This window comes from Piliocolobus tephrosceles, chromosome 11 (assembly GCF_002776525.5).
Source record: "Piliocolobus tephrosceles isolate RC106 chromosome 11, ASM277652v3, whole genome shotgun sequence".
Lineage (NCBI taxonomy): Eukaryota > Metazoa > Chordata > Mammalia > Primates > Cercopithecidae > Piliocolobus > Piliocolobus tephrosceles.
In genome coordinates, this window is record NC_045444.1 from 96,347,379 (window position 1) to 96,374,428 (window position 27,050).

General features: G+C 38.4%; 1 protein-coding gene across 3 annotated transcripts in view; it reads left to right on the forward strand.

Annotated features, from left to right (window-relative positions):
* UNC80 (unc-80 homolog, NALCN channel complex subunit) overlaps positions 1–27,050 on the forward strand; it is a 224,691-nt gene that overhangs the window by 162,521 nt on the left and 35,120 nt on the right. For all 3 annotated transcript variants that reach the window (XM_031936430.1, XM_023217231.2, XM_023217223.1), the window contains 10 exons: positions 266–367; positions 2,216–2,396; positions 3,812–4,080; positions 5,961–6,095; positions 7,614–7,752; positions 8,415–8,511; positions 16,912–17,082; positions 20,604–20,696; positions 22,078–22,113; positions 22,448–22,666. In XM_031936430.1, the coding sequence (XP_031792290.1) occupies positions 266–367; positions 2,216–2,396; positions 3,812–4,080; positions 5,961–6,095; positions 7,614–7,752; positions 8,415–8,511; positions 16,912–17,082; positions 20,604–20,696; positions 22,078–22,113; positions 22,448–22,666 (1,442 nt within the window). The remainder of the gene's footprint in view (positions 1–265; positions 368–2,215; positions 2,397–3,811; positions 4,081–5,960; positions 6,096–7,613; positions 7,753–8,414; positions 8,512–16,911; positions 17,083–20,603; positions 20,697–22,077; positions 22,114–22,447; positions 22,667–27,050) is intronic.

Sequence of the window (27,050 nt, forward strand, 5' to 3'; positions counted from 1 at the left end):
TTGGAATTTGAATGCTGTTTTGCATCTCTGTTCTACCATGTTAAACATGACCATGCTGACCTGATTAAATGAGCAGAAGGGGCCTCAGGATGCTTGCTGACATCACTTTACAGTGATCTTCCAAAGTGTTGTTTAGTACATTGCCTTTAGCTGCTTTTTTCCTGGCATAGCATCCTAGTACTTAGAACTTTGGGTAAAGAAGAAATGAGAATAAATGTTTAATCTTTTGAACTCTTTTTTTTTTCTTTTTGTGTAATCCACACAGACCTATGTTCGAGATATTTATCCTTTCCGGAGGTCGGTATCTCCCCAGCTGAACCTTGTACATATGCATCCGGAGAAGGGACAGGAACTCATTCAGAAACAGGTGTCTGACCACGTCAGTTTTATTCCATGGTTTTGTCATGTTGTTAGAGTAGATATCAGTTCATATATTGCCAACTTTGAGATTCTATGATTCCATTATGACCCTCTCTGGAGACCATAGTTGGCCCTTACTCAATAAATTGTTCTCCCAAATAGTATAAGATTTACAAATTGGATCATTGCTTAAAGGTGTTAAGAAACACTCACTTGGAGTAGTGTAATGATGAATGATTGAGTATAAACAATAGAAATATTCTAATTTATTTACCTATTATTTTCTAAATGTAGATTTGCATTTCACATTCTGTAAAATTGTATTGTAGTTATGTAAGTTATCCCAGTGGTTTACACTAGCTGGCTACAGAGTAAAAGGGGTCACTCTAGTATGCCTGAAAAAAAAAAGCATTAAACTAAAGTTCAAAGATTTGGACTTCATCCCAGTTCTGCCTCTGACCAGGGATCTGACCTTGGGCATGTTATTAATTTATCTTGAAACAGGAAGAGATATAGTCTAGCAGCTGTACTTAGGTTTAAGGTTGAAGAACAGAATAATATTCACATCTAATCTCAGATCAGACTTTGAGCTTAAGGAAAGTCACTATTCTGCATGCAAAATATAGCTTTAGTACACAATTCTAAAAATGATACAATTTTAATATTGCATATTTATTGCATTCATTGTTTAAATAAAATCTTTAAAGAATTTCAGGATACTTGATAATTTCAATTTTCTGTACATATCAAGGATAATAATTTGGCATCAAAATATCCAAAAATATCTTCATGAAATGAGTGAGAATGGCATAGAATTAGACCACTTAAGTAATTAAAAATATGGCTACCATTAACTACCTACATTCTATTTAAAAGAAAGAAAATACTGAATGTGTTGCAAGGTGTGAGATGTTGGGCAAAACTGTTAGATCTTAAATATAAACAATTTCTAAAACAATTCTCCCCAAATTACCTCAGCCCATGATTTTAGGATAAGATAATTAAAACCCTAATCAATAATGGTGCTTCCCTAGTCTCTCTCTCTCTCTCTCTCTCTCTGTCTCCCTGTGTGTGTGTGTGTGTGTGTGAGTGTGTGTGTGTGTTCATCATGTTTAAGAACAAGTTGTCAAAGAATGCCATCAAATGGAGTTCTTGCTCTGATGTACACTTCAAGTTAGAGCCTTTAGATTTCTAAGTTCCTCAGGGAGATTATAATATGGAGGACTATGAGTCTGGCTCAGAAGTTTCCTCAGTAGCTACTCACTGCATATAAACTTCCTAATCATCAAGAGAAAAGGACCTGAGAACCAAGAGCCCCATGTGTATGCCCTCTAAACTCGAAGCACCAATCAAGGACCCATGAGCTTCTGTCCCAAGATAGGTTTTTCCTGGATCTCACACCAGTCTTTGTTTTTTTAAAAGACAAACCCGGAACTCCCAGGAAACAGCTTAAGGCATGGGCGGCGATGGTAGAAGCAAGTGGAACTGACTGACAGGCTCCCTGTTAGTGAAGGTCTTCCACATTATAGCATCCAAACAAATGGGCTCTATTTAATATTGAACTATTCTTGACAATGCTTGCCTTATGCTTCTCTCCAGCCTAAAACTCCATAAGGAACATTTCCTACATTTCCTTCTGTAAAGCAGGCAGAAGGAAGTGAAAGGCATTTAAGTATTGTTTGCTCTTTCTTCTGATAAAGGAAAAAAAACACATGTCTCCCTCATTTCACTTTTCCCTTTTTCCCACTTTATCGACCCAGTTTGCCATTAAAGGTTTTTCCTTCAATTTATTCACTCTATAAATCTGGAGTTTCTAATCCTCCTTTTTGTCTGCTCCTGCTTTTATTTTCTCCAGGTGTTCACCCGGAAGCTGGAAGAAGTAGGGCGGGTATTGTTTCTCATCTCCCTAACCCAGAAGATCCCCACAGCCCACAAACAGTCCCATGTCTCCATGCTTCAGGAAGACCTCCTCCGCCTGCCCTCATTCCCTCGAAGTGCTATTGATGCTGAGTTTTCGCTCTTCAGTGATCCTCAAGGTATCAAACAAAGAAACATTGCCTCTCTGGGGCTTTTTTTAACGCACTTGTTTTGTTCTCAAATGGAGAGCATCTGAATCAGCAGAGGGTGCCGTAAAACCAGTGGTTCTCAGACCTGAGTGTGCACAAGAGACCCCTGGAGGACTTGTTGAAACAGATTTCTGGGCCCCGCCCTCCACCTCCAGGTTTCAGGATGGGGCCCAAGAGTTTGCAGTTCTAATAAGTTCTCAGGTGATGCTGATGCTGCTGTCCCAAGCACCAAATTTTGAGAACCACTGCTCTAAGCTAATCATCAGCAGCTGAAGTGTGGGTAGGATGGTGTTGTTAGGGTAGGAGAATACTTGACTAAACAAGGACCAGGTATTTGTGTGAAGTTCAGAAAGAGGCAAAACTCATCTAGAATGACAGAAATCAGAATGGTGGTTGCCTCTGGAATTGGAGGAAATGAATTTCCTGGAAAGGGGCAGAAGGGTGATGAAAATTGTCTGTATGTTGATTGAATGTTGCTTACATGAGTGCCTAGTGCCTATTTTTGTCAAAATTCAATGAACTCCACATTTAAAATCTGTGCATTTTACTCTAAATAATGCCTCAATTGAGAGAAAGAGACATAGACACAGAAAGAGACCCACTTTGGAGCCTCACTATGTTACTCGGTTATTAATTTGACACAATTAAATTAGCATCCCTATGCTTTATCGCCCTCATCCAGAAGCTTCAGACAGGCTGGGCAAAGTGACTCATGCCTGTAATCCCAGGCCTTTGGGAGGCCCAGGTGGGCAGATCACTTGTTGTCAGGAGTTTGAGACTAGCCTGGCCAACATGGCGAAACCCTGTGTCTACTAAAAATACAAGAAAAAAATTAGCTGGGTATGGTGGCGGGCGCCTGTAATCCCAGCTACTCAGGGATCTGAAGCATGAGAATCACATGAACCCAGGAGATGGAGGTTGCAGTGAGCCAAGATTTGCGCCACTGCACTCCAGACTGGGTGACAGAGTGAGACTCCATCTCCAAAAAAAAAAAAAAAAAAAAAGCTTCAGCTTCAGCAGCAGTAGATAGAGCTGTAGCCTCTGACCATTAATTAAAAGACCAAGCAGTAGTCCCATCCCTGCCATTTTCTAGCTGAAATAACTTATTTTTCTCCAACTGACAGCTTATTTAGCAGTAAAACACTGCCAATGCCTGCTCTGCCTTACCCACAGTTAGTTACGAGGTGATGATGAAAGTCCACGGAGAAACAGGAAGTGCTGTATTAAGGCCGGTAATATTGGACTGCAAAATGTTTCAGCAGTAGATCTTCACATCCTGGAGCTGGAATAAACGGAGAACAGCAGCGCCTTGGGTTTGATCACCTCCCAGGCTGACAGGATTGGTGTGGGGCTAATTCTGTCTCTGCTGTTTCATGTTCTCACAGCTGGAAAGGAACTGTTTGGCCTCGACACTCTTCAGAAAAGCTTGTGGATCCAGCTCCTGGAGGAAATGTTCCTGGGCATGCCGAGCGAGTTTCCATGGGGAGATGAAATCATGCTTTTCCTCAATGTTTTTAACGGGGCTCTGATCCTCCACCCAGAAGACAGTGCCCTGCTCAGGCAGTATGCTGCCACCGTCATCAATACCGCGGTGCACTTCAACCACCTCTTCTCTCTCAGCGGCTACCAGTGGATTCTCCCCACCATGCTGCAGGTGCCCAGAACATCCTCTCCTAACCAGAAAATTAACATGAGTACTGCTCATATCTAGCTGTTCAACTAGATCAGTACTGAAACTTTTTAATGATGGAGTTATTATCTTCTTTTGTGACGAAATCCCCCATAAATTTGCAAGAGTTCACAATATTCCTTTCTACTCTGAGAGCCCCAGACTTGGGATATGCTTTCCCATTTCGTCTAGGACAGTGGTTCTTAAGTTGTACTCCCTGGGCCAGCAGCATCAGCATCAACTGGAAACTTGTTGGAAATGTACATTCTAGCCAGGTGTGGTGGCTCACGCCTGTAATGCCAGCACTTTGGGAGGCCAAGGTGGGAGAATCTCTTGAAGTGAGGAGCTCAAGACTAGCTTGGGGAGCATAACAAGACCCCATCTCTAAAAAGAAAAAAAAAATTTAAAGAAAGAGAAATGCACATTCTTGGAGCCCATCTCAGGTCTACTGAATCAGAAACTCAGAGATCAGGGCCCAGTAATTTGTGTTTTTGACAAGACCTTCAAGTAGTTTTGATGCCCTAGAACAGGAAGCCTCTACCTCTGGGCCATGGACCAGTACTGGTCTGTGGCCTGTAAGGAACCGCCACCCCTAGATTTTCATAGGAGCCAGAACCCTATTGTGAACTGTGCCTGCGAGGGATCTAGGTTGCATGCTTCTGAATCTAATGCCTGATGATCTGAGGTGGAACAGTTTCATTCTGAAACCATCCCCCTCGCTCACCCTAGTCCATGAAAACATTGTCTTCCATGAAACCAGTCCCTGGTGCCAAAAAGGTTGGGGACCACTGCCTTAGAAAGTTTGAGGACTTCTGTTCTTGAGTCACATGTATAGCAAGTGTTTAGCTGATGTTTCTCCCAAGAGATTTCCTGACCTCTAACTGAATAGAGATTTTCATTCCCAGTAAATATGGTGTAATGGGATTCAAGAAGGTAATTTAGCGAACAATTTTTATTTACTCGTGTCTAATGTATAGCTGGCTACATTTAGGAGTACTAAATAAAATCAGGCAGGGCCCAGGGGCTCATCCTAGTTCGCTATTTTTGAGGAAGTTTTGATAAAAATTATGAACACAACACATACTTATACAAAGTGAAGTTTGCTAAACCTATGGGGGCAAGAAAGTTGCTATCGCAGGACTCTCTTTCCCATTTTTAGATAGTTGCACTTTTCTCTATTTTTTTAGTGAGTACTTTTTTACTGATTACCAAAAGCAAGAATGTTCATTACAAAAAAAAGATGAAGAAAGTTTAAAGCAAAAATAAGGACCACTTAAAATCCTTTCCCTCAGGTAATCATTGTTTATACTTCCAAATCCTAGCACTCTTTCCTACACACACACACACACACACACACACACACACCCCACACAGAATTATATATTTTCAAGTTTGTAACCTAGTTTTTTCATATAGCACTAGGAATATCGTAGGCATTTTATATAGCTACATTTAGCCTTACAGCATTTTTAAAATTACTACACAGTATACTATGGTTTGTATATACCATAATTCACTTAAGCAAGTGATATTTATGAATAATTTGCTTCAAGTTTTCCACTGTTATAACCAGTCTTGCAGCAGGCATTCTTATATATACATGCTTATACAAGTGTCTAGTCCTTTCCTTGAGATAAATTCCTAGTCACAAACTTCCTGGAAAAGAAGTATGTTTAGATTTTTAGCATTTTGAGGTGTATTACTAAATTTATCTAGAGAAAGTTTATGCCATTTTACATTCCTCTCTACCAGTTTACGAAGTTAGCTATTTCCCTCCAAGCTTCCTATGACCATGAGTTTTAAAAGCGAATACAACTTTGATACTTTATTAAGGCATTTTTTGAATATCTGGCATTTCTCCATAGGTATACTCTGACTATGAAAGCAATCCCCAGCTGCGTCAAGCCATCGAATTTGCCTGTCACCAGTTCTATATTCTACACCGGAAGCCCTTTGTGCTCCAACTGTTTGCTAGTGTGGCCCCTCTCCTGGAATTTCCTGTGAGTAAGCTCTGTGGGAAAAAAAATGAAGACCAACAAAGTTAGAAAAACAACGTTATTTATTAGAGCTTACTATGGCAAAGGTGTTGGCTACCATCACTTGTGTTTTGGCAGAGATACAAAGGCAGGCAGAGGAGTGGGAAAGCTGTATACTGAAAAAAAGGGGAGGCTTCAGGTATGTCCTGATTGGAGCTATTGGCCCGGGGAAGCTGCAAGTGAACTAACTAGAAGTGGGACATCTTATAAATGATGGGTTAGGGGTGTATATTGGGCTTTCTCTGGTTGGTCCTAAGTTGGAAGCAGGGACAAAAATTAGGAAAACTCTCAGTTATTATGCAAATCCTGGTTACTTTGGGTCAATTGTTACAGAGGTTATTGTTTGATCACCACTGGAGCTAGTAGCCTGACTTCCTACAAGCCTGACTTAGGCTGGCTTCCTGGGCTGGTTATTGTAGACAATGGGTTGGTTTCCTGAGAAGGTTGCTGCAGGTTGTGGGTCAAAGTTCTATTTTTATATATGATCTAGTCATTGACAGCTTGTATATTCAGTCTCTCAGGTCTCTTTCTTTAACCAATGAGACATGCATACCATAAATAAGTTTTCTTTCAACAAGCATATCATTTCTCTTCAACATTCCTCTTCAGCTTTCATCTCAGCTCCTAACACATAAATAGACCAACTCTACAGTTTTTTAAATATTCAATTCATAAAGAGATGGAAAATAGAAAATGGTAAAAGGAAGGTTTGCCAATTTTCTTTCCTTTTTGTCACTCTCTACCACCTACCTTGCTTTGTTTTTCTTTTTCTTCAGAGATTTTACCACCACATCATGTTATATGTATTTGTTTCATTAACATGAATTTCTGCCACACTCAACCAACAGAATTTAATCTTCATGAAAGCAAGACCTTTGTATGTTTTTGTCTTTGCTTGTTTGTTTGGTTTTAGTTATTGTTGTATTGTTGTTTTATTTGCATTTTGGTTTTGGTTTTCTATAACTTCAGTGCGTAGCATGGTGCCTGACACAGAAGAACTTCATAAGGATTTGTTGTTTCAATGAATTATTTGAAGCCATTTTAAATAGATTTGAAATTGTAAGTATCTCCATGTGGAGATACATGATCAAAGAAGACCTGTGGTTGTTAGTTAAAATAAGCATATGTTCCTCAAACATATTTGTAGTATTCAACCAATCAATTATAGAAATTTCCTTAGTTCTACCATCTTCGATTAAAGGAATCATTGATATGAACTTTTTGGAAGTTCATATATTGCTGTATTTTTATGAGCTTTTACAAATATCTCTCTTGTTCTAGATTAAAATTTAATAGATCCCTTAAAAGTCAGGTGTACCACTCCAAAATCACAGCATTGCTAGATGCAGAATTATGTAAACTGAATTCCAGGTAGATGTTGTAGTTGTTACTGGTAATAGCGTTTATAAAATTTGAATTCCTGTCAAGCTATAGTTGTGCTGTGATGGGAGTCAATAAACTAAAATTGTTTTTCTTTATCAGGATGCTGCCAATAATGGGCCCAGCAAAGGTGTGTCAGCTCAGTGCCTGTTTGACTTGCTGCAGTCCCTAGAGGGAGAGACCACCGACATATTAGACATCTTAGAGCTGGTCAAAGCTGAGAAGCCTCTTAAGTCATTAGGTAAAAGCAAAACTTGCTTCGACATTCCTTCTCTCATTGCAATTGTTAAATATAAATATATATATATTATACACACATATACATATACTCATATGTGTGTATATATATAGCTAAATCAAAGTAGCAAAAATAAATGGAACAGTAGTAGAAATTGAATGAGTACCTTTTTTTTTCTTAAATTTCTTATGAATTCTAAAGAGTAGGGAATTACCTGCCATTGAAAACTATATTAAAATGATGCTCAGTAGACCACTGCTCTAGCACTGCAGTTTTCAGAAAGTTGGGTTATCTTGGGTAACTCTTAAGTGAATAACCCTTCAAAATGGTCTTTTATTATCATGGAATGTGTAAAACCAGAGACAACTCAAGGATAAAGCCTCAACCTTAGACAATTTAAATGCTCTTCAGTGTCTTCTATTATCTGAGATTTTTTTAAACACACCAAAAAAGTACTTTTATTTTACATCTGATTGTTCAAAACTAGAAAACAGAATTTCATTCCCTTTAGATGAAAAAATTAGTAGTTTTCACAGTGTAGGAATAAAATTTAACAAGAAAAAGCTATAGTATGTACTGGAATTATAACATTAGGAGTAATAGGTGCTTCTTTATCTCCTGCTGAATCCACTCTGATGGTGTGCCTTTACTTTTTGTTCCTTCAGATTTCTGCTATGGAAACGAAGATCTGACATTTTCTATCAGTGAAGCCATTAAGCTCTGTGTCACTGTGGTGGCATATGCTCCCGAATCATTCAGAAGGTATCTGCAGCCCTTTATTCTGTGCCTTGTCATAAGTAAATATGGCAAAGAAAATAAAATTGAATGAATACAAAGGTTATGCTGATTAATATCAGTCTGTAACATTCTGACAAGTAAACTTTCAAAACGTAAATTTAGGGCAGGTGTGGTGGCTCACACCTATAATCCCCGCAGTTTGGAAGGCTGAGGCAAGAAGATTCCTTTAGCCCAGGAGTTCAAGGCTAGCCTGGGCAACACAGTGAGACTCTGTCTCTACAAAAAATTAAAAAAATTAAAAATTAGCCAGGTGTGGTGGTGCACGCCTGTAGTCCCAACTTTTTGGGAGGCTGAGGCAGAAGGATTACTTAATCCAAGGAGGTCAAGGTTGCAGTGAGCTGTGATTGTACCTCTGCACTCTAGCCTGGGCAACAGAATAAGACTGTCAGAAAAAAAAAAGAGAAAAAAGAAAAGAAGAAACAAACTAAGTTTAGGAAACATAGCATAGATTCTGGAAAACAATAGTAAATCTTCATTCATTTGAAATCCCTTAATTTGGATCTTGTGCAGATGCTAAAGTATTTAGTCTTGTTAGAAAATATTTTTCCTCACAAATAATATAAATTAGTGGCAAACAAAATGTCATAACAGATATTTATTTAAGAAAACTCCTTTCAAGGGGCAATAAGAATTTCTGTAACACAAGGGGCAAGAATATCAATCTTGCCTTCATTTTGCCAAGTGCAGAGAATTCAAAAGACTCACATGAAGAGTGAGTCATTCCAATTCAAAGATGTTGGCTCTGGTCTGAGATTTAAATCTGATCTATTAAAAGTTGTACTCTGTTGACAGGCTCTTCCAGGAAGAAGGAAGGAGCCAGGTTGATTATGCCAAATATATCTTTATACATTTTTCCTGCACCTTCAGCCTGTTTCTCTCTCCCATAAGAGAATAATAAGGGCCAAGAAGAGCTAGGATTTATATTAATTGAACTCTTTTTTACTGGAAGAAAACATGAAGAATGAGTAAGAAATGTTTTCCCCAAAATTCTCGAATTTTTGTCTTCTTGAGCAATGGGGAGAAAAACAGTATGCCTGTGGTCAGGCACAGATGTGCCTGTGGCCCTCAGGAGAGCAAAGCTGGAGGATGGTCCTACTCCCACTTTCCTGCTCTTCCTATAATACCACAGATCTAGAAAAAGTTCCAGAATGGATCGAATCCTGCATTAAGTTAACTCCAAATCCATTCTATAGATGATTATAAACATCTTCTCTCTGCTCTATTTTCCATTCCAAGTGTGTCCAGCTACATTGTTAACTGGATATGTCAGAGATACTGCAATTGAGATACTGCAATAATAAAATGCATATAGATTCTCCAATATTAAAATTCCCACAACATAGGGAACACCTAAGTTTGACTAAAAAATTCTCCATTTCAAATTTTCCCAAATTTCCATTAAGTCATAAAATTATCTTTCACGTTAAAATTCAAACACATTGAAATCAAAAGGTATGAGAGTTCACAGTCAAATTCGCTTGTCATTGTGAGTTGAAGGCCAGTCTAATATTGTTAAGTTAAATTAGAATTTTTTAAAATCCTCCCTAATTTTCCATTCTGTCAGTTTAAACCAGATGACATCTTGATGTCTCAGTAAGGTCAGGGTTTCTTAAGCAGTGGTTCCCTGGGATGTCTCTCATGGGAATAAGTAACATACTTACAGGACTTCAACATTTGTAATAGCAAGTCTCTGTTGCACTTAATTTTTTTTTAAAAAGTATTTTATTTAAGTGAAACATTCACATAAAACATTTAAAAATCACAATTTTACAGTTCCATAAGTGTTCATAATGTTATCACATCTACCTACCACTTGGATAGAAAAATCAGATGGAGGCACTACTATCCTGATTTCTAATATGATAAATCAGTTTTACCTATTTCTGAAATCTATTTAACTGAAATAGTATAGTAGCTACTCTTTAATGGCTGACTTCTGTGATTCAGTATTATTTCATGAGATCTGTTCATATAAATGTGTGTAACAGTAGTTGATTCTCTTTCATTCACTTATAATAGTTCATTGTATGACTATGCTACAATTTATTTCTTCTCTTGTTATCAGGCATTTGTGTTGTATCTGGTTTGAAGGTATTATAAATAATGCTACAATGAATGTTTTTGTACACAAATATGTATGCATTTCTATGGATGGAAATGCTAGGCTAAGTCATAGAATATAAGTATTTTTTGCTTTAGTAGATACTACCAAAAAGTGGTTTCAATTTTCATTCCCATCAACAGTATGTAAATGTTCTAGTACTTTATGGCCTCATCAACACTTGTTATCTTCCGTCTTTTTATTTGAGTTGTAGTGACATTCATTATCATTTTAATTTCCATTTTCCTCTTGCAAATTAAAAGGTTTGGAAGCTTTTCAGATAAATGTTTATTGAAATTTGGACATCTGCTTCTGCAAAGTGCCTACTGAAGTCTTCTGCCCATTTTCAAATGAAGTTATCAGTATTTTTCATTTTTTATGTGTGATTTCTTAGTGTTTTCTATTTAATTAATTATGTTATCTGCAAATCATGAGAGTTATATTTTATCCTTTCAAATTCTTATTTATACACGTTATTCCTTTCTCTGTCCTTAATGCACTGGCTAGAACCTTAATACAAAGTGGAATAGAAGTGATGATGGAGGCTGGGCGCGGTGGCTCATGCCTGTAATCCCAGCACTTTGGGAAGCTAAGGTGGGCGGATCACGAAGTCAGGAGATCAAGACCATCCTAGCTAACATGGTGAAACCCTGTCTTTACTAAAAAATACAAAAAATTAGCTAGGCGTGGTGGTGGGCGCCTGTAGTCCCAGCTACTTGGGAGGCTGAGGCAGGAGTGTGACGTGAACCCGGAAGGCAGAGCTTGCAGTGAACTGAGATCGCGCCACTGCACTCCAGCCTGGGCGACAGAGCGAGACTCCGTCTCAAAAAAAAAAAAAAAAAGAAGTGATGATGGTGATGATGGTGGGATCTTTGTCTCATTTCTGATCTCGGGGTATGGAGGGGATTTCCAATATTTCATTACTAAGAATAATATTTGCTAAAGGATTTTGTTGTAATATACCAGTAAAGATTAAGGAAGTAATTTTATTGCTCATTAAGAAATTAATTATTAAGGAATCTGTCTTCTATTCCTAGTTGAGTTTTCTTATTGATGGACAATGAATATTACTAAATGTTCCTATTTATAGAGATGATTATATGATTCGTATTCTTTATTTTCTAAGTGTTATAAGTTACACTGATTTATTTTCAAAATTAAAACTTTGCTGCCTCCTTAAAAATAAACTGTATTTGGGTTGTATATTATAATTATCATTTTTTAGAATTGCCAGATTTGGTTTGCAATTTTTTTAGCATTTTTACAACTATGTTAATGAGAGCTATATCTGTAATTTTTATTTTTTAAAAAGGTATTGTCTAATGAATTTTATTGCTAGGATCACAGGGAAGTTAGGAGTAGAAGAGATATTCTGGGTAGTTCTATGTTATTCAAGATAAACCAATTCTGGATACTTAAAAATGTTACAAGTGCTTAAACAAAAAGGATGTCTTGCTTAGCTACTACTTTATTAACTACCCACTGGTAAACATTTTAGCAGGTTTATTTGTAACCCTCCATTATTATAAAGTCCTTGTAATAATACTATAGCCTGACTATACTATAGGCTATAGTATCAAGGATATGAAGATTAAGCTGGACTCATAAAATAAATAGGAAAGTGTCTCCCCCAACCCCCCCCCCCCTTTATTTTCTTTTATTTTTGAGACAGAGTCTCGCTCTTGTTGCCCAGGCTGGAGTGTAATGGCACAATCTTGGCTCACTGCAACATCTGCCTCTTGGGTTCAAGCAATTCTCCTGCCTCAGCCTCCCAAGTAGCTGGGATTACAAGCGGCCGCCACCACACCTAGCTAATTTTTGTGTTTTTAGTAGACAGGGCGTTTCACCGTGTTGAGCAGGCTGGTCTCAAACTCCTGACCTCAGGTGATCCGCCTGCCTCGGCCTCCCAAAGTGCTGGGATTACAGGCATGAGCGCCCAGCCCCCCAGTCCTTTTTTTTTAAATTCCTATTCTCTGTAGAAATTTGGTGTGGATTAGGTTTTTTTAATTTTTGAAACAGAGTCTCATTCTGTTGCTAAGGTTGGAGTTCAGTATCACGATCATGCGCCACTGCAGCCTTGATCTACCAGACTCGAGCAATCCTCCCACCTCAGCCTTCCAAGTAGCAGGCATTACAGGTGGGTGTCTTCACACCCTGCTAATTTTTTTTGATTTTTTGAGAGATAAGGAAAGTCTCACTGTGTTGCCCAGCCTGGTGCTCCTCCCACCTCAGCCTCCCAAAGTGCTGGGATTATAGGAAGAGCAACTGTGCCTGCCTCAGATGAGCATTTTGTCTTTCCAAAATATGGAGTAGAATTTATACACAAAACTGTAAGTAATGTCGTTTCTTGTGGGAACATTTTAAAATTAAAATTGTTTATCCTGGTGGTGGCTTTGGTAAGTCACATTTTTCTAGGAATTTTTCTATTTAATTTAAGTACCTGAATTTATTGGTATAAATTTGTTCCTGCTATTCTCTCTTTTTTAATTTTTAACAACTATGGGGTTTTTATTGTGTTCACTTTTTTATTTCTAATACTGGGAATTTTTGCTCCCTCCCTTATTTCATTATTATTCTTTCCAGGAGTTTATCAATAGCTTTCCCTTTACAAATAATCAGTATTTGGGGCTTTGTTGAGTTTTGCTATTGTAGTTTTATTTTCTGCCTTTTCTTTCCTTTTCTATCTTTATTATTTTCCACCTTTGACTTTTTTTTTTTTTTTTTGGTTTTGTTTTTGATGGAGTTTTTGTTCTTGTTGCCCAGGCTAGAGTGCAATGGCGCAATCTTGGCTCACCGCAACCTCCACCTCCCAGATTCAAGCGATTCTCCTGCCTCAGCCTCCTGAGTAGCTGGGATTACAGGCATGTGCCACCACACTCAGCTAATTTTGTATTTTTAGTAGAGAGACAGTTTCTCCATGTTGGTCAGGTTGGTCTCGAACTCCTGACCTCAGGTGATCCACCCATCTCGGCCTCCCAAAGTGCTGGGATTACAGGCATGAGCCACCGGGCCCGGCAGGCATTTTTTTTTTTTTTTTTTTTTAATTTAAAGAAAATATTCAGGCCAGGTGCAGTGGCTCATGCCTGCAATCCCAGCACATTGGGAGGCCAAAGCAGGCAGAGTGCATGAGTTTGGGAATTTGAGATCAACCTGGGCAATGTGGCAAAACCCCATCTCTACAAAAAATACAAAAATGAGCAGGACACGGTGGTGCATGTCTATGGTCCCAGCTACTCAAGAGGCTAAGGTGGGAGGATTGCTTGAGCCCAGGATAAGGCTGCAGTGAGCTGAGATTGCACCACCGCATTCCAACCTGGTCAACAGAGCAAGACCTTGCCTCAAAAAATAAATTAATTAACTAATAAAATAAAAAAGAAGATATTTCATTTTCTACTGACTTATCATATCTGTTGAAAAATCAGCATTAGATCTTATTGCACATTTGAATTTAATGTGTCCTTTTCTTTTTTTCTTTTTGTTTTTTCCTCTTTTGAGATGGAATCTTGCTCTGTCGCCCAGGCTGGAGTGTAGTGGCATGATCTCAGCTCACCACAACCTCTGCCTCCTGGATTCAAGTGATTCTCGTGCCTCAGCCTCCCAAGTAGCTGAGACTGCAGTCATGCACCACCACACCCAGCTAAATTTTTATATTTTTAGTAGAGACGAGATTTCACCATGTTGGCCAGACTGATCCCAAACTCCTGACCTCGTGATCTGCCCACCCCAGCCTCCCAAAGTGTTGGGATTACAGGCGTGAGCCACCGTGCCCCACCCTAATGTGTCTTTTTCTCTGGCTACTTTTAACATTTTCTCTTTGCCTTGGGTTTTAAGCAGTTTGACTGTGGTGTGCCTAGTTGTGATTTTTCTTTGTATTTATACTTCTTGGGGTTCATAGTGTTTCCTGAATATAAAGCTTGACAGCTTTCAACAATTTTAGAAAATTTGACAAATAACTCTTCAAATATTACCTTTATCGCATTTTCTCTGCCCTCTCCATTTATGTGTATATATATATTTTTCCTCCTTAACCCTGTACTCTGTATATGTCTGTTACGTTCTTTCCTGTGTTTTCTATCATTTCTCCCCTCTGTTCTTCTGTCTTGATGTTTTCCATTGTTCTTTATTACAGTTCACACTCATCTCTTCCTGTATCTAATCTATCATTAACACTTATCTTTCAGGTTTTTAATTTCAAATATTTCAGTTTTCAGTTGTAGAATTTCCACTTTTTTAATAGATTTCAGAGTTTTGATGAAATTATCCATTTTGTTATTTCTCTTATTTAACATTTTAATCATTATTTTATAAAAATCTGTCTCTGATAACTTAAATACATAGATCACTTGTGGCTCTATTTGTATTGTCTGTTCCTTTCCTTGGATTTTGATCATTTGGTTTTAGCAGGACTGGGTAATTTTGACTACTGAGTATTGCATTTTAAAAAGTTGGAAATGCTTTGAGGATCTACCCGATGTTATCTTCCTCCAAAAATGATTCCTTTTACTCTCTGACTAGAAATTGTGGTAGGGCAGATCATTTTAATTCAGTCTGTGATTCATTTGATTTAAAGTTGTGTTTCAGTCTTTGTAAGGGCTGTTCTATTTATTTCACACTCCTAGGATACAGCCTTCCATGGGTCTAACTCCTCTTTGGAAGTCCCTGAGCTCCAATATATATTTCTTCGCCATTATGAGGCTACTGAAAATTCTGCTTAGCTTCATAGCTCTTAGCTGACATTTCTGCCTGGATTTTTCCTTAGCCTTTTGGCCCTAAGCAATTTACAAACTAGCAGATGCCTAGAAAAAAAGAGTGCTGCACAGTGTCTGGATGAACCGAAGAAGCTTTCTTTCCCCCAAAAGTCTGGTACCTGCAAAAGATATCTGCTAGCCTTAGCTCTACCTGATACCTTCAATATGTTTTAAAAATTTTGTCCACCCTTTCTAGTAAGACAATTATTCTGCAGCAAGGTACTTTTTATTATTACAGAAAGCAGAACCGACTTCTTGCCTCCTTTTTTAAGTTGCCAAAAAATAGCAGAACTCAAAAGTATCATAGCTCTTTCTCCACACCCATTCAAATTCTGATAATTGCCATATCCTGCTTGTAGAGCACACATTATAAGCAAAATTATATTACCAGAAACCAGTATTCAGTATTTTAAAGAGCATAGCAAAAACTCATTGGTATCTGTAGGGAAAAGAATGGATCAAAGAAACTTGATTTCAGATTCTCTGGGATATCAACTGATCCTTGCTGTTTTCTAGAACCCACAATTTGTAAACTTTAACATAATTGGGGAATCTCTAAACAAAAGATGGCTGGGTGCGGTGGTTCATGCCTGTAATCCCAGATCTTTGGGAGGCCAAGGCAGGAAGATTGCTTGAGGCCAACAGTTTGAGACCAGCGTGGCCAACATGGTGAAACCCTGTCTCTACCAAAAATACAAAAATTATCCGGGGACCATAGTGCACACCTATAATCCCAGCTACTGGGGAGGCTGAGGCAGGAGAATCACTTGAACCCAGGCACAGGTTGCAGTGAGCGGAAATCATGCCACTGCACTGGGCGACTGGCAGAGTGACACTTTGTCTCAAAAAAAAAAAAAAATGATATTGGTGGTGTTATACACTTTACAACTTTAGAGGGGAAAACCCACTTTGCATAATAACTACTTAATCTCCATTTCCCCTTCAAAGTGTTTCTGACACCCCAATACTAAATTGAGTGTGGGCCCTATCCAGTGAGTGGTGTTCACTCACGTTGGTAAGCAGGCATTGTCAGACCTCATCATAATGGCTGTTTCCAACATTTTTTGCTATTTAATTCCTTAAGCTTAGGAAGCCAGCCTCACATGAAAGGGTTGTATGTTGTCTCAAAATTGTTGCAGCTGGAAAATCACTCTCAGCAAACTCCTGAATTGAAGTTTTGTTCTGAAGCCTGTTTCTCTAGATGGACTATATAGCTCCACCTATTATCATTCTGTTATTCTTTCAACCATTTATCTGTATATATGGCTAATTACCCCGACTAGATCACATGTTTCCTTAAGGCAAGATTCATCGCCTTTTAGCAGGTGGTTAGTGAATTAATAATTCTTGGTCAACACTTCCAGCAGCTTTAACTGCTTTTGATTAAGAGTGGCAAGGGGGCTTAGAATTCATTATATCTCTAGATGCTTTTCATTGTTCTATGCTCCTAAATGTGACGCAACCAACAAAAGTAGAATGTAAAAGGTGACTCGGTTTTCTTTCTGTCACTTAAAGTCTTCAGATGCTGATGGTCTTGGAAGCCTTAGTACCATGTTACCTACAAAAGCTAAAGAGGCAGACATCACAGGTGGAGACAGTACCTGCTGCCCGAGAGGAGATTGCGGCCACTGCTGCTCTTGCAACGTCCCTACAGGCCCTTTTATACAGTGTAGAGGTCCTCACCAGGTAATCCCATTGGCAGAAATAGCTGCAGCCTTACATCATATGTATCCACTGGGGAAAAAAAAAAATGTGATCGATAAAAATCTAAAACCCAATCTTCATTTACAGATATCTCCTAAATTCAGCCCTTTATGCCTTATAACTGTGAACAGTTCCTGAGTTTTTTGAATAAATAATGTTAAGCACTCTGATTAGTAGTAGTAGTAATAATAGTAATACTATTCTTACTATCATTGCTAAACACACATTTGCATATAGCTTGCTGAGCTTCTCCAGCAGTTATAACCCAGTGGTAGACACGTCTTGTGTAAGAGGGCCAATTTAGTGAATTTAAAGAGGCAATCTACATTTTTATTAGTTATTATATTATTTTATGAGACATGGAATGCCTACAATTCCAACTAAGTATTCTTTTATTATTTTACTGTTTGTGAAGTATTGTGTTTTTTAACTATAATTTCAGAAACTACATAACCAATATAAACAGCAGAATGTTGTCTTACCATTAGAATTAATAGATTCTCTGTGGGACAGGACTAAACAATGCTGGGAGTTGAGAAATTTGGGAATGGTAAGATAAATTGGCACCAGAGTTCAGCCCTAAACAAAGTTCAAGCAGTTAGTTCTATCGCAAGATGCTTGGGTACAGAAGCAGAGTCACTAAACTGCCATATGGCAGGAAAGGGGCAGGCAGGGAGCCCTGGATGAGACAAAAATAATAAAATCTGAGTGGGGAAGGTGGATGCAGGACACTACGCATATGATGGGCTTTCCTGCTCCATTCCCATCTAAATTAGCTGCCAGGAAATATCCTTCCTCAGGATAGGGATGGGGAAACCTTTTACCTTTGCTCCTCCATTCCATTCTGCCATGCTGTGTGTCCAATCTAAAGTTCCAGATCCTTAGTGTGAAATTGTCTATGCCTCCACCAAAGGCACCAACTCCCCCAGCCCCATCTTGCTGTGGTGGTAAGGGGGAAGCCCTTTAGTCCAAGAAGGACTTTTTCAGCATGCATCAGCAAGAAAGACAGGGAGTGGGATTGTAATTCATTAACATCAATAGATGTTTAGTTTCTAATCATGAGCTACATTGCCAAACTAGACAAGCAGAATATTGCCCAAAAGCTTTATGTAGACTATCATCCTGAAGTGTTCATATGCACCTAATCTAAGGAAATGGGAAGAGCTGGCGCAGAAAGCCATGACAAATTGCCTCCTCCAAGGAGAGATAGTTTTCTATGCTATTGCTGATGGTTTCATGAAAGTCCTAGAAGAATATCCTAAAGAGGAAGGAAAGACTTACACTCTTCCTTCTGTACCCATCTGGTTACGTAACTAGCTTTTTCCTACAACTAGAGGAAAGAAAAGCAGTCAATAGTTCCCAAGTGCCACTGTATTTCTATTATATATCTATATCTATATGTATAATACAAATATATAGTTATCTCTATCTATATATCTCTATCTATCTATCTATCTATCTATCTATCTATCTATCTATCTATAGACAGAGAGAGAGAGAGAGAAAGAGAGAGACTCACTCTGTCACCCAGGCTGGAATTCACTGGCATGATCTTGGCTCGCTGCAACCTCTGCCTCCCAGGTTTAAGCAATTCGCATGCCTCAGCCCCCCAAAAAGCTGGGATTATAGGCATGTGCCAACACGCCCAGATAATTTTTGTATTTTTAGTAGAGACGGGGTTTCCCCATGTTGGCCAGCCTGGTCTTGAACTCCTGGCCTCAAGTGATCCGCCCACCTTGGCCTCCCAGAGTGCCAGGATTACAGGTGTGAGCCACCATGGTCAGCCTGTTTCTCCTCATATTACATAATGTTAAAGCTTTCCTCATTTCTATACCTTTTTATAAGGAAAAGTCAATTAACTTATCCAAAACTGACTTACTCAAAATGTCACAAAGAGTTATGGGTGGAGCTCTGGCATTTAAAATTCTGTGGCTTTAAATATTCCAGTGCGTTTAATATTCTTTTGGCAGAGAAGACTAGCCTCATTCGTTGGTAGTAGTTACTCAAACCAAAATTGGCTTCACTGTATTTACAAAAAGAAGATAAGAATCCCCTAATTTCTCCACATTCCTAGTTTTTTTAATCTCATGACAAAAGAAATTTAACAATTATATAGGTAGTATTACATAAATATATCGCAAGTGCATTAGTTTTAACTGTTGTATAACATGTTACTACAAACTTACAGCCTTTAAGCAAAACCCACTTATTGTCTCACAGTTGTGTAGGCCAGGAGTCCAGGCAGGCTCAGCTGGATTCTCTGCTCAGGGTTTCTCAAGGTGGAAGTCAAGTTGTCAGCTAGTCTGAACTTCTATTTGAAGGCACTGGGGAAGAATGCACTTCCAAGCTCATTCAATTTTTTGGCAGTCTAGTTCCATGCAGCTTTAGGTCTGAGGTCCCATTACCTGGCTGGCTGTCAGCCAGGCCCCACTCTGCATTGAGAAGGCACCTGCATTTCTTCTCACATTCTCACTCTACCTTCCAGCCAGCAATAGCACCTTTAATCCTTATGCTTCAAATCTCTCTGCCCCCAGCCAGAGAAGACTCTCTGCTTTTGAAGGGTTGGTATGATTAGATTAGGCCTATGCAGACACTCCCCCTTTTGGCCATATAATGTAACATAATCACCAGAGTAACACCAAGGGGCAAAGATATTGGGAGCCATCTCTAAATTGTGTCTATCACAACAGGCACAGGACAAGGAGATCTGGTGTGATTGTTAAAAGCTTACTTTCTAGCCATCCCCAGCAGACAGAAAGTAAACAACGAAGAAGCAAGCCTTGATGATTTCAAAAAAGCAGGTGCTTTAAAAAACTACATTATGCCTTTTTCGTCCTAGATGCCAATACAGAGGCAAATTTTACCTATTATTTAAAGTAAATCTGGCAGATATAAAATGAGACAATTCAAATCTATTACTAACCATCTAAATTACTGACTTAACAATAGATACTAATATATTCACTTTCCTGGGTAACGTTAGGTGTGATGTGACTAGGAGAATTCTTTTATTCTTTGATAGTTTCTCAGAAAAAATAGAGTAGTTGATAATGTAAGTGTAGTTAATGTAGATAATGTAGTTGTAGTATAGGTGGCCAAAGTGGTACATACATCCTTGCCTTTTACTTATCATCTAGAATGGTGAACTACCCAGTAAAACTGAAGAATGAGCTCTTAACTCTCAACTGGTACAGACTTAGAAGATATTTCTAAGTAGATATTTCATAAATGTCTTGTTGGAAGAGTCATTTTGATGAGTTTATTACTCAGAACCAAGAAGTGGAAGAAATTAAATCATGATGAGCTTATAAATCCCTGGGAATCAATGTTCCTTTAAAGTGCCTCTCAGAACAAACAGAAAAGCCAAAGCTAGACAGCCTGTCTTTTGAAGACTCAAACTAACTTAAAACTTATGTGTGCTTCAGTAACTTGAGGATTTAATAAATGTTTCCACTTCTGTTGTTGTTATTGTTTTGCTGTGGTGATTACTGTCATTGTTACAGGCCCATGACAGCCCCACAGATGAGCAGGTGTGACCAAGGTCATAAGGGAACCACCACAGCCAATCACACCATGTCTTCTGGGGTGAACACCAGGTAATTCACTGGCCCTTATTCTGTGGTCTCTCAATTTCATACAACCCGAATGTCAGCTGTTGCAAATGAAAGGAATCCTGAAAATAGTCAATATTGAGTGTGAAAACCTCCAAGGAAAAGAAAAGAAGGTGAGAGTTTAGAGTTACAAGAAAATACCAAGGCTTCTTTTGAAATTGCCAGAGAAATCTAAACCAACTTCATAAATAGGCATTTGTGTTGTTTTGTTTGCTTGAGCCTGCTAGATGTTCTCTGCCTCCTGGGTGGTCTTTGAACTAGTCCAGTGTTGTTTCATTTGCCTTCAACAAAAGGCAAATAAACAATAATAATCAGGAGGTGGTTTCTCATTCCCAGGGCACTAAGAGTCAACTTACCTTCATCTGGACAGATTTTCTGCAGACATTTCATCCAAACTTTGATATATGCCCTCAGATGATGCTTTTCATGGTTGTTAACTTAATCTCCTTCCCTTGTTTTGGTGTAATTCAGCTACTGGCTATACTAGTTAATATTTTACCCGTTTCATTCCATCTGTGTTAGCTTTAAATATTCCGAAATACACAAAAAGCCTAATTAGTTTCCTCCTACAAGGAAGATTTAAGATAGGGCAAACCAAAAATCAGCTTAAGAAAAAGTTCTCTTTTCCCAGTATGAAGTAGTTGGCATGGAAATCATAAGGAGAAATTCAATAAATTTTCACTCTCTCTGAAGCCTATTTTTAAGTGTGTATCATTATTCATGTAAAGTTAATTCCCTGCTCATCATATATATTCATATTAAAAATAAAACAAAAATAAATTCCAAATCCAGCTATAAATTGCCTGGTGTGATGGTTAACTCATGCCTCAATTTCCTATATTAAGGGAAAATGATATACTGTAGTTTAAAGGATATTTAGGGACTTCTCTAGGCTCACTGGGTTAAATGAGGGCTTTTAAAGAAGAAAGAAGGCTTCTAAAGTCTTAATATCCATGAATCACAAAGCAGTAAATCTGCAGAACTGAAAGGAAGTCAGCCATGATTCTCCTTCCCATCACTTAAGACAGAGCACATGGTATTAAAACTATAACTTAAATTTCAAAATGTCCAAAAATTAATCTCATTTGGCTATATTCCATGGGTTTGTATATATTTTTATAATAGTTGTCTTTACCCAAATCACACAACAATAAAACAGCTTTTGTAGCAGCTGTAATTGCAGTATATGTGGTAGCCAAATGAAAGATAAAGCTTTTATACTTTAGGAGTAATATATGTATATTTGTGAGCTTATCAAAATATATAGCTTCAAGGACTTGTCATATGAAGAAGTCTATAAGAAGCCCTAACCAAAGGACCCCGTTCTTGCTCTAATAGTTATGTAGACTGTTTCTCTAACTCCCAGGTACCAGGAACAAGGAGCCAAACTGCACTTTATCAGGTACAGAAAAACTTGCTCTAATTTCATACCAATTCTGACATCTTGAGATGATTGCCTTTTAAACTGGTTTATGGCTCTGTTAGATTTCGTTTGATGAATAACATACTCTTTCTGGGTAAACCCCAAAAAGTAGCTTTACTACAATTTGGGATGACAATCTCTTCTAGGCTGAGAAGTTTTCTTTATCCTTCAGATGAGGTTCTCCTTGGCCTCATCCTACTGATTCATTAACTCATTAGGATTCTTATATTTTTCTTCAGTGTGATACCCTCTTCTCACAACTGCCACATGAATACATTTTGAGACCCCTAGTTAATCTTTTACAATTTCCCAGGGAAAACCTTCATTTACTGGAGGAAGGGCAAGGCCTTCCCAGAGAGGAACTGGATGAACGAATTGCTCGGGAAGAGTTCAGAAGACCCCGGGAGTCCTTACTGAATATTTGCACAGAGTTCTATAAGCACTGTGGGCCACGGCTGAAGATCTTGCAAAATCTGGCTGGGGAGCCTCGGGTCACTGCCCTGGAATTGCTGGATGTGAAGTCTCACATGAGGTACTGGCCTCGCTTTCCCTGCCGCAAGTGTGAACACGGCTTGGCCCACATGTCTGAATGTGTGTGTTGGGTTGAGAGTGGGCGTCCTCCAGGAAAAACACTTAAGACAGAAAGATGTGTTTCCTGTGACTTAGGTACACATGATACAGAACCCTCTGGTCAAGTGTGCATTAAGTCCATCAAACAGGATCTTAGGGTGGATAAGGGGAAAATGTTCTTAAGACAGAAAAGCAGTTTATATGTTCGCTTCTCAATTTTTTTTTTTTATCACCTGAAATCTTAGAAAAGTAGCTTTCTTCTCACTACTGTTTACTGTCCAGATTCTAATTTTTCACAAGAATTGATTGTTTCTTCTCTGTTATTTTACATGAGGAATGCACAACTGCTTTCTGCTTCTAGGGTCCCTAAAAAGCCTGTAATTAACCCTGCAGGGAAGTAAGCAGTTTTAACTCAGCCAACTTGTTTATATATATCCCCTTTATATAAACAGCCTTCCAACCGTTAAAAAAATGTGTCCTGGTAAGAATTCTGAACCAGATGAGGCCAGTTGTCATTTACATGTTTTGCTCTTAGTGTGCTAGGGAAAGGCCCCAGAATTACATCCCTGTGCACTCATATTTCATCTTCCTACAGAGTTGCTATTTCACTTGAAATTCATGCTAAAGGCTGTATTTGTGTTTCAAAAGGAACGTGATTCCAGAAGACCTTCGATTCAGATTTGTAATCGTTTGTTAAGGGTGATGAAAATCCCTTCAAAGAAAAATGTCATGGATATCAAAAGATTCACTCAGAAAGTTTAATGTATCTATAAAGGTTAAGGTAGAGTTAGGTCCAGCCACTTCCAAATAATGTTGCAATTTGGCAAAACTCACAGTTTCCTGGTTACTGCCTTTTTTTAATTTAGGAAGTACTCAATGAAGGAAAATGAGAAGACAGAAATGTATAGTGAACGCAGGTTCTTTTTCTTCCAGTGTAATTTCACATTCTTTGAATTGCAGACACACACCCAGCACTGCCCTGGAGAACCCCAGAGCCTCACTGGAGTTCACACTCCCTGCTGTGCAGTAATGAGGAAGAGCTTATTTCACACTGAAAAGTTCAGCTCCTAGAAGGGAGCCTTCAGAGAAAAGGGAGGGACATTTGGAGTGTTAAGGTCCTGCTGTCATAGCAACCTAGGGATCTATTAAGCCCCTCCACTTTCTTTTCCACTGGTCTTCTCTAGCTGACCTAAGCGATTCTGTGAACAGAGAAACATCACATTCCCAGAGTCAGAAAATCACTATGACCAATGGCCATTTTGTGAGAGAAAGGGAAAAATATTCCTAAAAGATGGGTGTGTGTGTGTGTGTGTGAGAGAGAGAGAGAGAGAGGCTATGAGATAGTGACTGTCCCATAACCTGACCGTCTTCCTTAGGGCATTTGGAGGGAGGGGACAGCAAGAGTCAGAGAGGCCTGGAGCTCCCTCTAGAGGCCAATACCTATTAAAGGTTAAATGAACTAGAAATGATTTAGCTCCGTGCCTGGCACTGATCTGGACACAATAGATACTAATGCTAATGAGAATGGTCCAAATACTATGTTAAACACTGGGGATGTAAACTAAGGTCCTAGTCTTCAAGATTATCACGGCTCAATGCAAGAGGCACATAAGAAAATAACTATAATACAAAGTTGCAAGTACTATAATCGCATAGGCATTTATGTATTATTATGTAAAGGATTTGAGGCAACTCAGCAAATATATGAAGGGAGAGTATATCCAAATTATAGAGTCAGGATAATGTGAAAGATTTTCAAGGAGTTAATTATCTTTATGATAAGATTAGCACAGGAAATCAATATAAGATCATATTAGATTTTATTCATGAACCATAAATTTGACTTTCTTAGTTATCAAAGCAATGAGTGAAAAAAAGATTAATTACAAAATCATAATATAAATAAGTTAAAAACAAAACAGTTGCTTGGTGAAACAATACTTTTTTAAAATACGAAGAACAAGAAAAATCTTGTAGGGGCCAAGGGAAATCTTCCCCTTGACTCTCTGAAGGTTTGCTGAAAATCAACTGATAAAAGGCAGATCATAATCAAGAAGCATGAAAATGTATTTGATCATAGTTTTACCTGACACAGGAGCCTTCAGGATGAAGACCCAAAAATACAGGGGAAGCTCTCCATTTTTGTTTAACAAAGTATGGATAGCCTTGTATAAATATGATTGGACAAAAAGTGTATGATCTCATTAGACCAAGTGAGGAAATCCAGCATGGCCTGTGTTTTTAGATTCTTCTTGGCCTTTCTGGTTAGCATTCCTTCCTTCTGGGAATGGGGCAAAAGCCTTTCTGGAAAGGGGGCGTTCTTATGACCTACAGTCAAACAAGATGGGTAAGACAGTTTCTGTATGGCTAGTTTTTACACAGAAAGATAGAGGAAAATTAGTGTAATATCTTTAAGTTTTATGGCTGGCTTCAGGAAAAAGGGTTCTGGTTTCAATGACCTGCTTTGAGGAAAAGGGTCTCCAGTTTCCATGGCTAGCCTTGGAGAAGAATGAGAGGCCACAGAGAGGAGGGCAGGAGAAGATCAGTGAAACACTTTAAGTTCTGAGGTCTTCATTTTGGGGTATTGCTTTCTGAGCTTCAACAGTCTCCTGGTTGGTGTTTGTTAAAAAGGAAAGAGTGGTAAGAACAGAGTCCTCAACAACATCCCTATAGTAGATAAAGTGCTGGTTGTACATGGCTGGATGCCTGTTAGTATATAAAGTTGGCACAATGTCATAATGCAGTTCAGCAAAAGCAATTGATCTGAAGCCAGGATAATGTCATTCAAGAGCACAGCTATTCCATGGCCTGGGTCGATAGGAGGGCAACATTTTTATTGCCCAGGAAATATTTAGACTAAATGCCCTTTATTAATGCCATTTCTCACAACAAGCTTTTGAAAAAGACAGGCCTGCCATAGTCTCTGACCAAATAGAGATATTCTGTGTTGCTGAGTAGGGGCGGATCCAGATGCTTTGAACTTACACTAAGCAAAGGATGTAATTAAGGCCTCTCTGATAAATTAAGTGCGCCCTTGAATATATGTAGAAGTCAGAGCTTAATATATAAATTTGCGAACTGAGGGTAGTATTAAATCGTTCTTAAATTATAAGAATAGATAATGTCACCCAAGGATGAAAAGTTGATTTTTAAAAAGAGAAAGAGAAATGGGATGATATAAAAAATACAAATGTTTGCCGAAATAATTTGAATCAAACCAACAAGTTAAGAAGCATTGCTAAGGCAATCTGTACTTCTGAATTTGCAGAATGTATGGTTGATTACAAGGCTCTTGACGAAAATATTCTTGATGAGATAGAGTCTCTGCCCTACAGAAATGTATTGCTTCATTTGTCCAACCCAATGCTGCCAAAGCAGCTGGATAACAGAATCTGCAAATTCTCTCTCTCTCTGTCTCTCTCTCTCATGTGCGGTCTCTATCTCTCTCATTTTCTTTCTTTCTCTTTTCCTCTCTCCCTCACCCTCTCAATGGGAAAATCTCTTGTGTTCCCACTGGGAAAGAACCATAGGAAAGTGTTTTGATTATGCATGTGATAGTACAGCAAAGACTGTGGGAAAGGGAAATTTTGTTTTATGTGTAAAACGAATTTATTTTGTCACGTGACCAGGAATTAGAGGAATTCAGGTAGTAATCCATAAAATGGTGCTTAAATTCAGCTCTAAGTATTCTTTGGAAACTTAAAATAGACAGATTGATTATTTCACAAGCACTTCTCAATGTTATCTTTAAAATAATAAGAGAAAAGATATAAGTGCATATAGATATACTCTTATTTGTCACACAAATAACCTGAGAAGTAAAGAATTATTTTCTGTATATCAAATTCATAAGAAAGAGATAAACAAAAGAATGTATAAGCGTTTAAAATGATTTATTTAAAGCACTCACATTCACACACAATTCCAGGACAATGTGAATACGTTCAGTTTCGAGAGAAGACAGTGGGAATTAGGAGACAATAACTATTTCTTGATAATGAAGGGTCATGATGGAGAAGATAGATTGGATTTATGCTTTCAGAATTAAGCCTAGTAGGAAGAAATTAAAGGGAATTTGGAGGCCTAACATGAAAGTAACCTCTCACAGTGTGAACCTCCAAAGATGAAATAAGTTGCCTTGTACAGTAGTGAATTTTCTATCCATGGAGCTAGTCACATAAAGCAATTGTAGAACAATCTAAATAATTAGAGAGGTAATGGCCTTGGCTGTGATTTGTAAACCAGGATGTCTATCAAAATCAACTGAGGAGCTCTTACCCTCTACATCCTTTCAAACAGTTATTCACTCTTCTGTTCTCTTGGAGTAATCACAATTTCTCTTTATT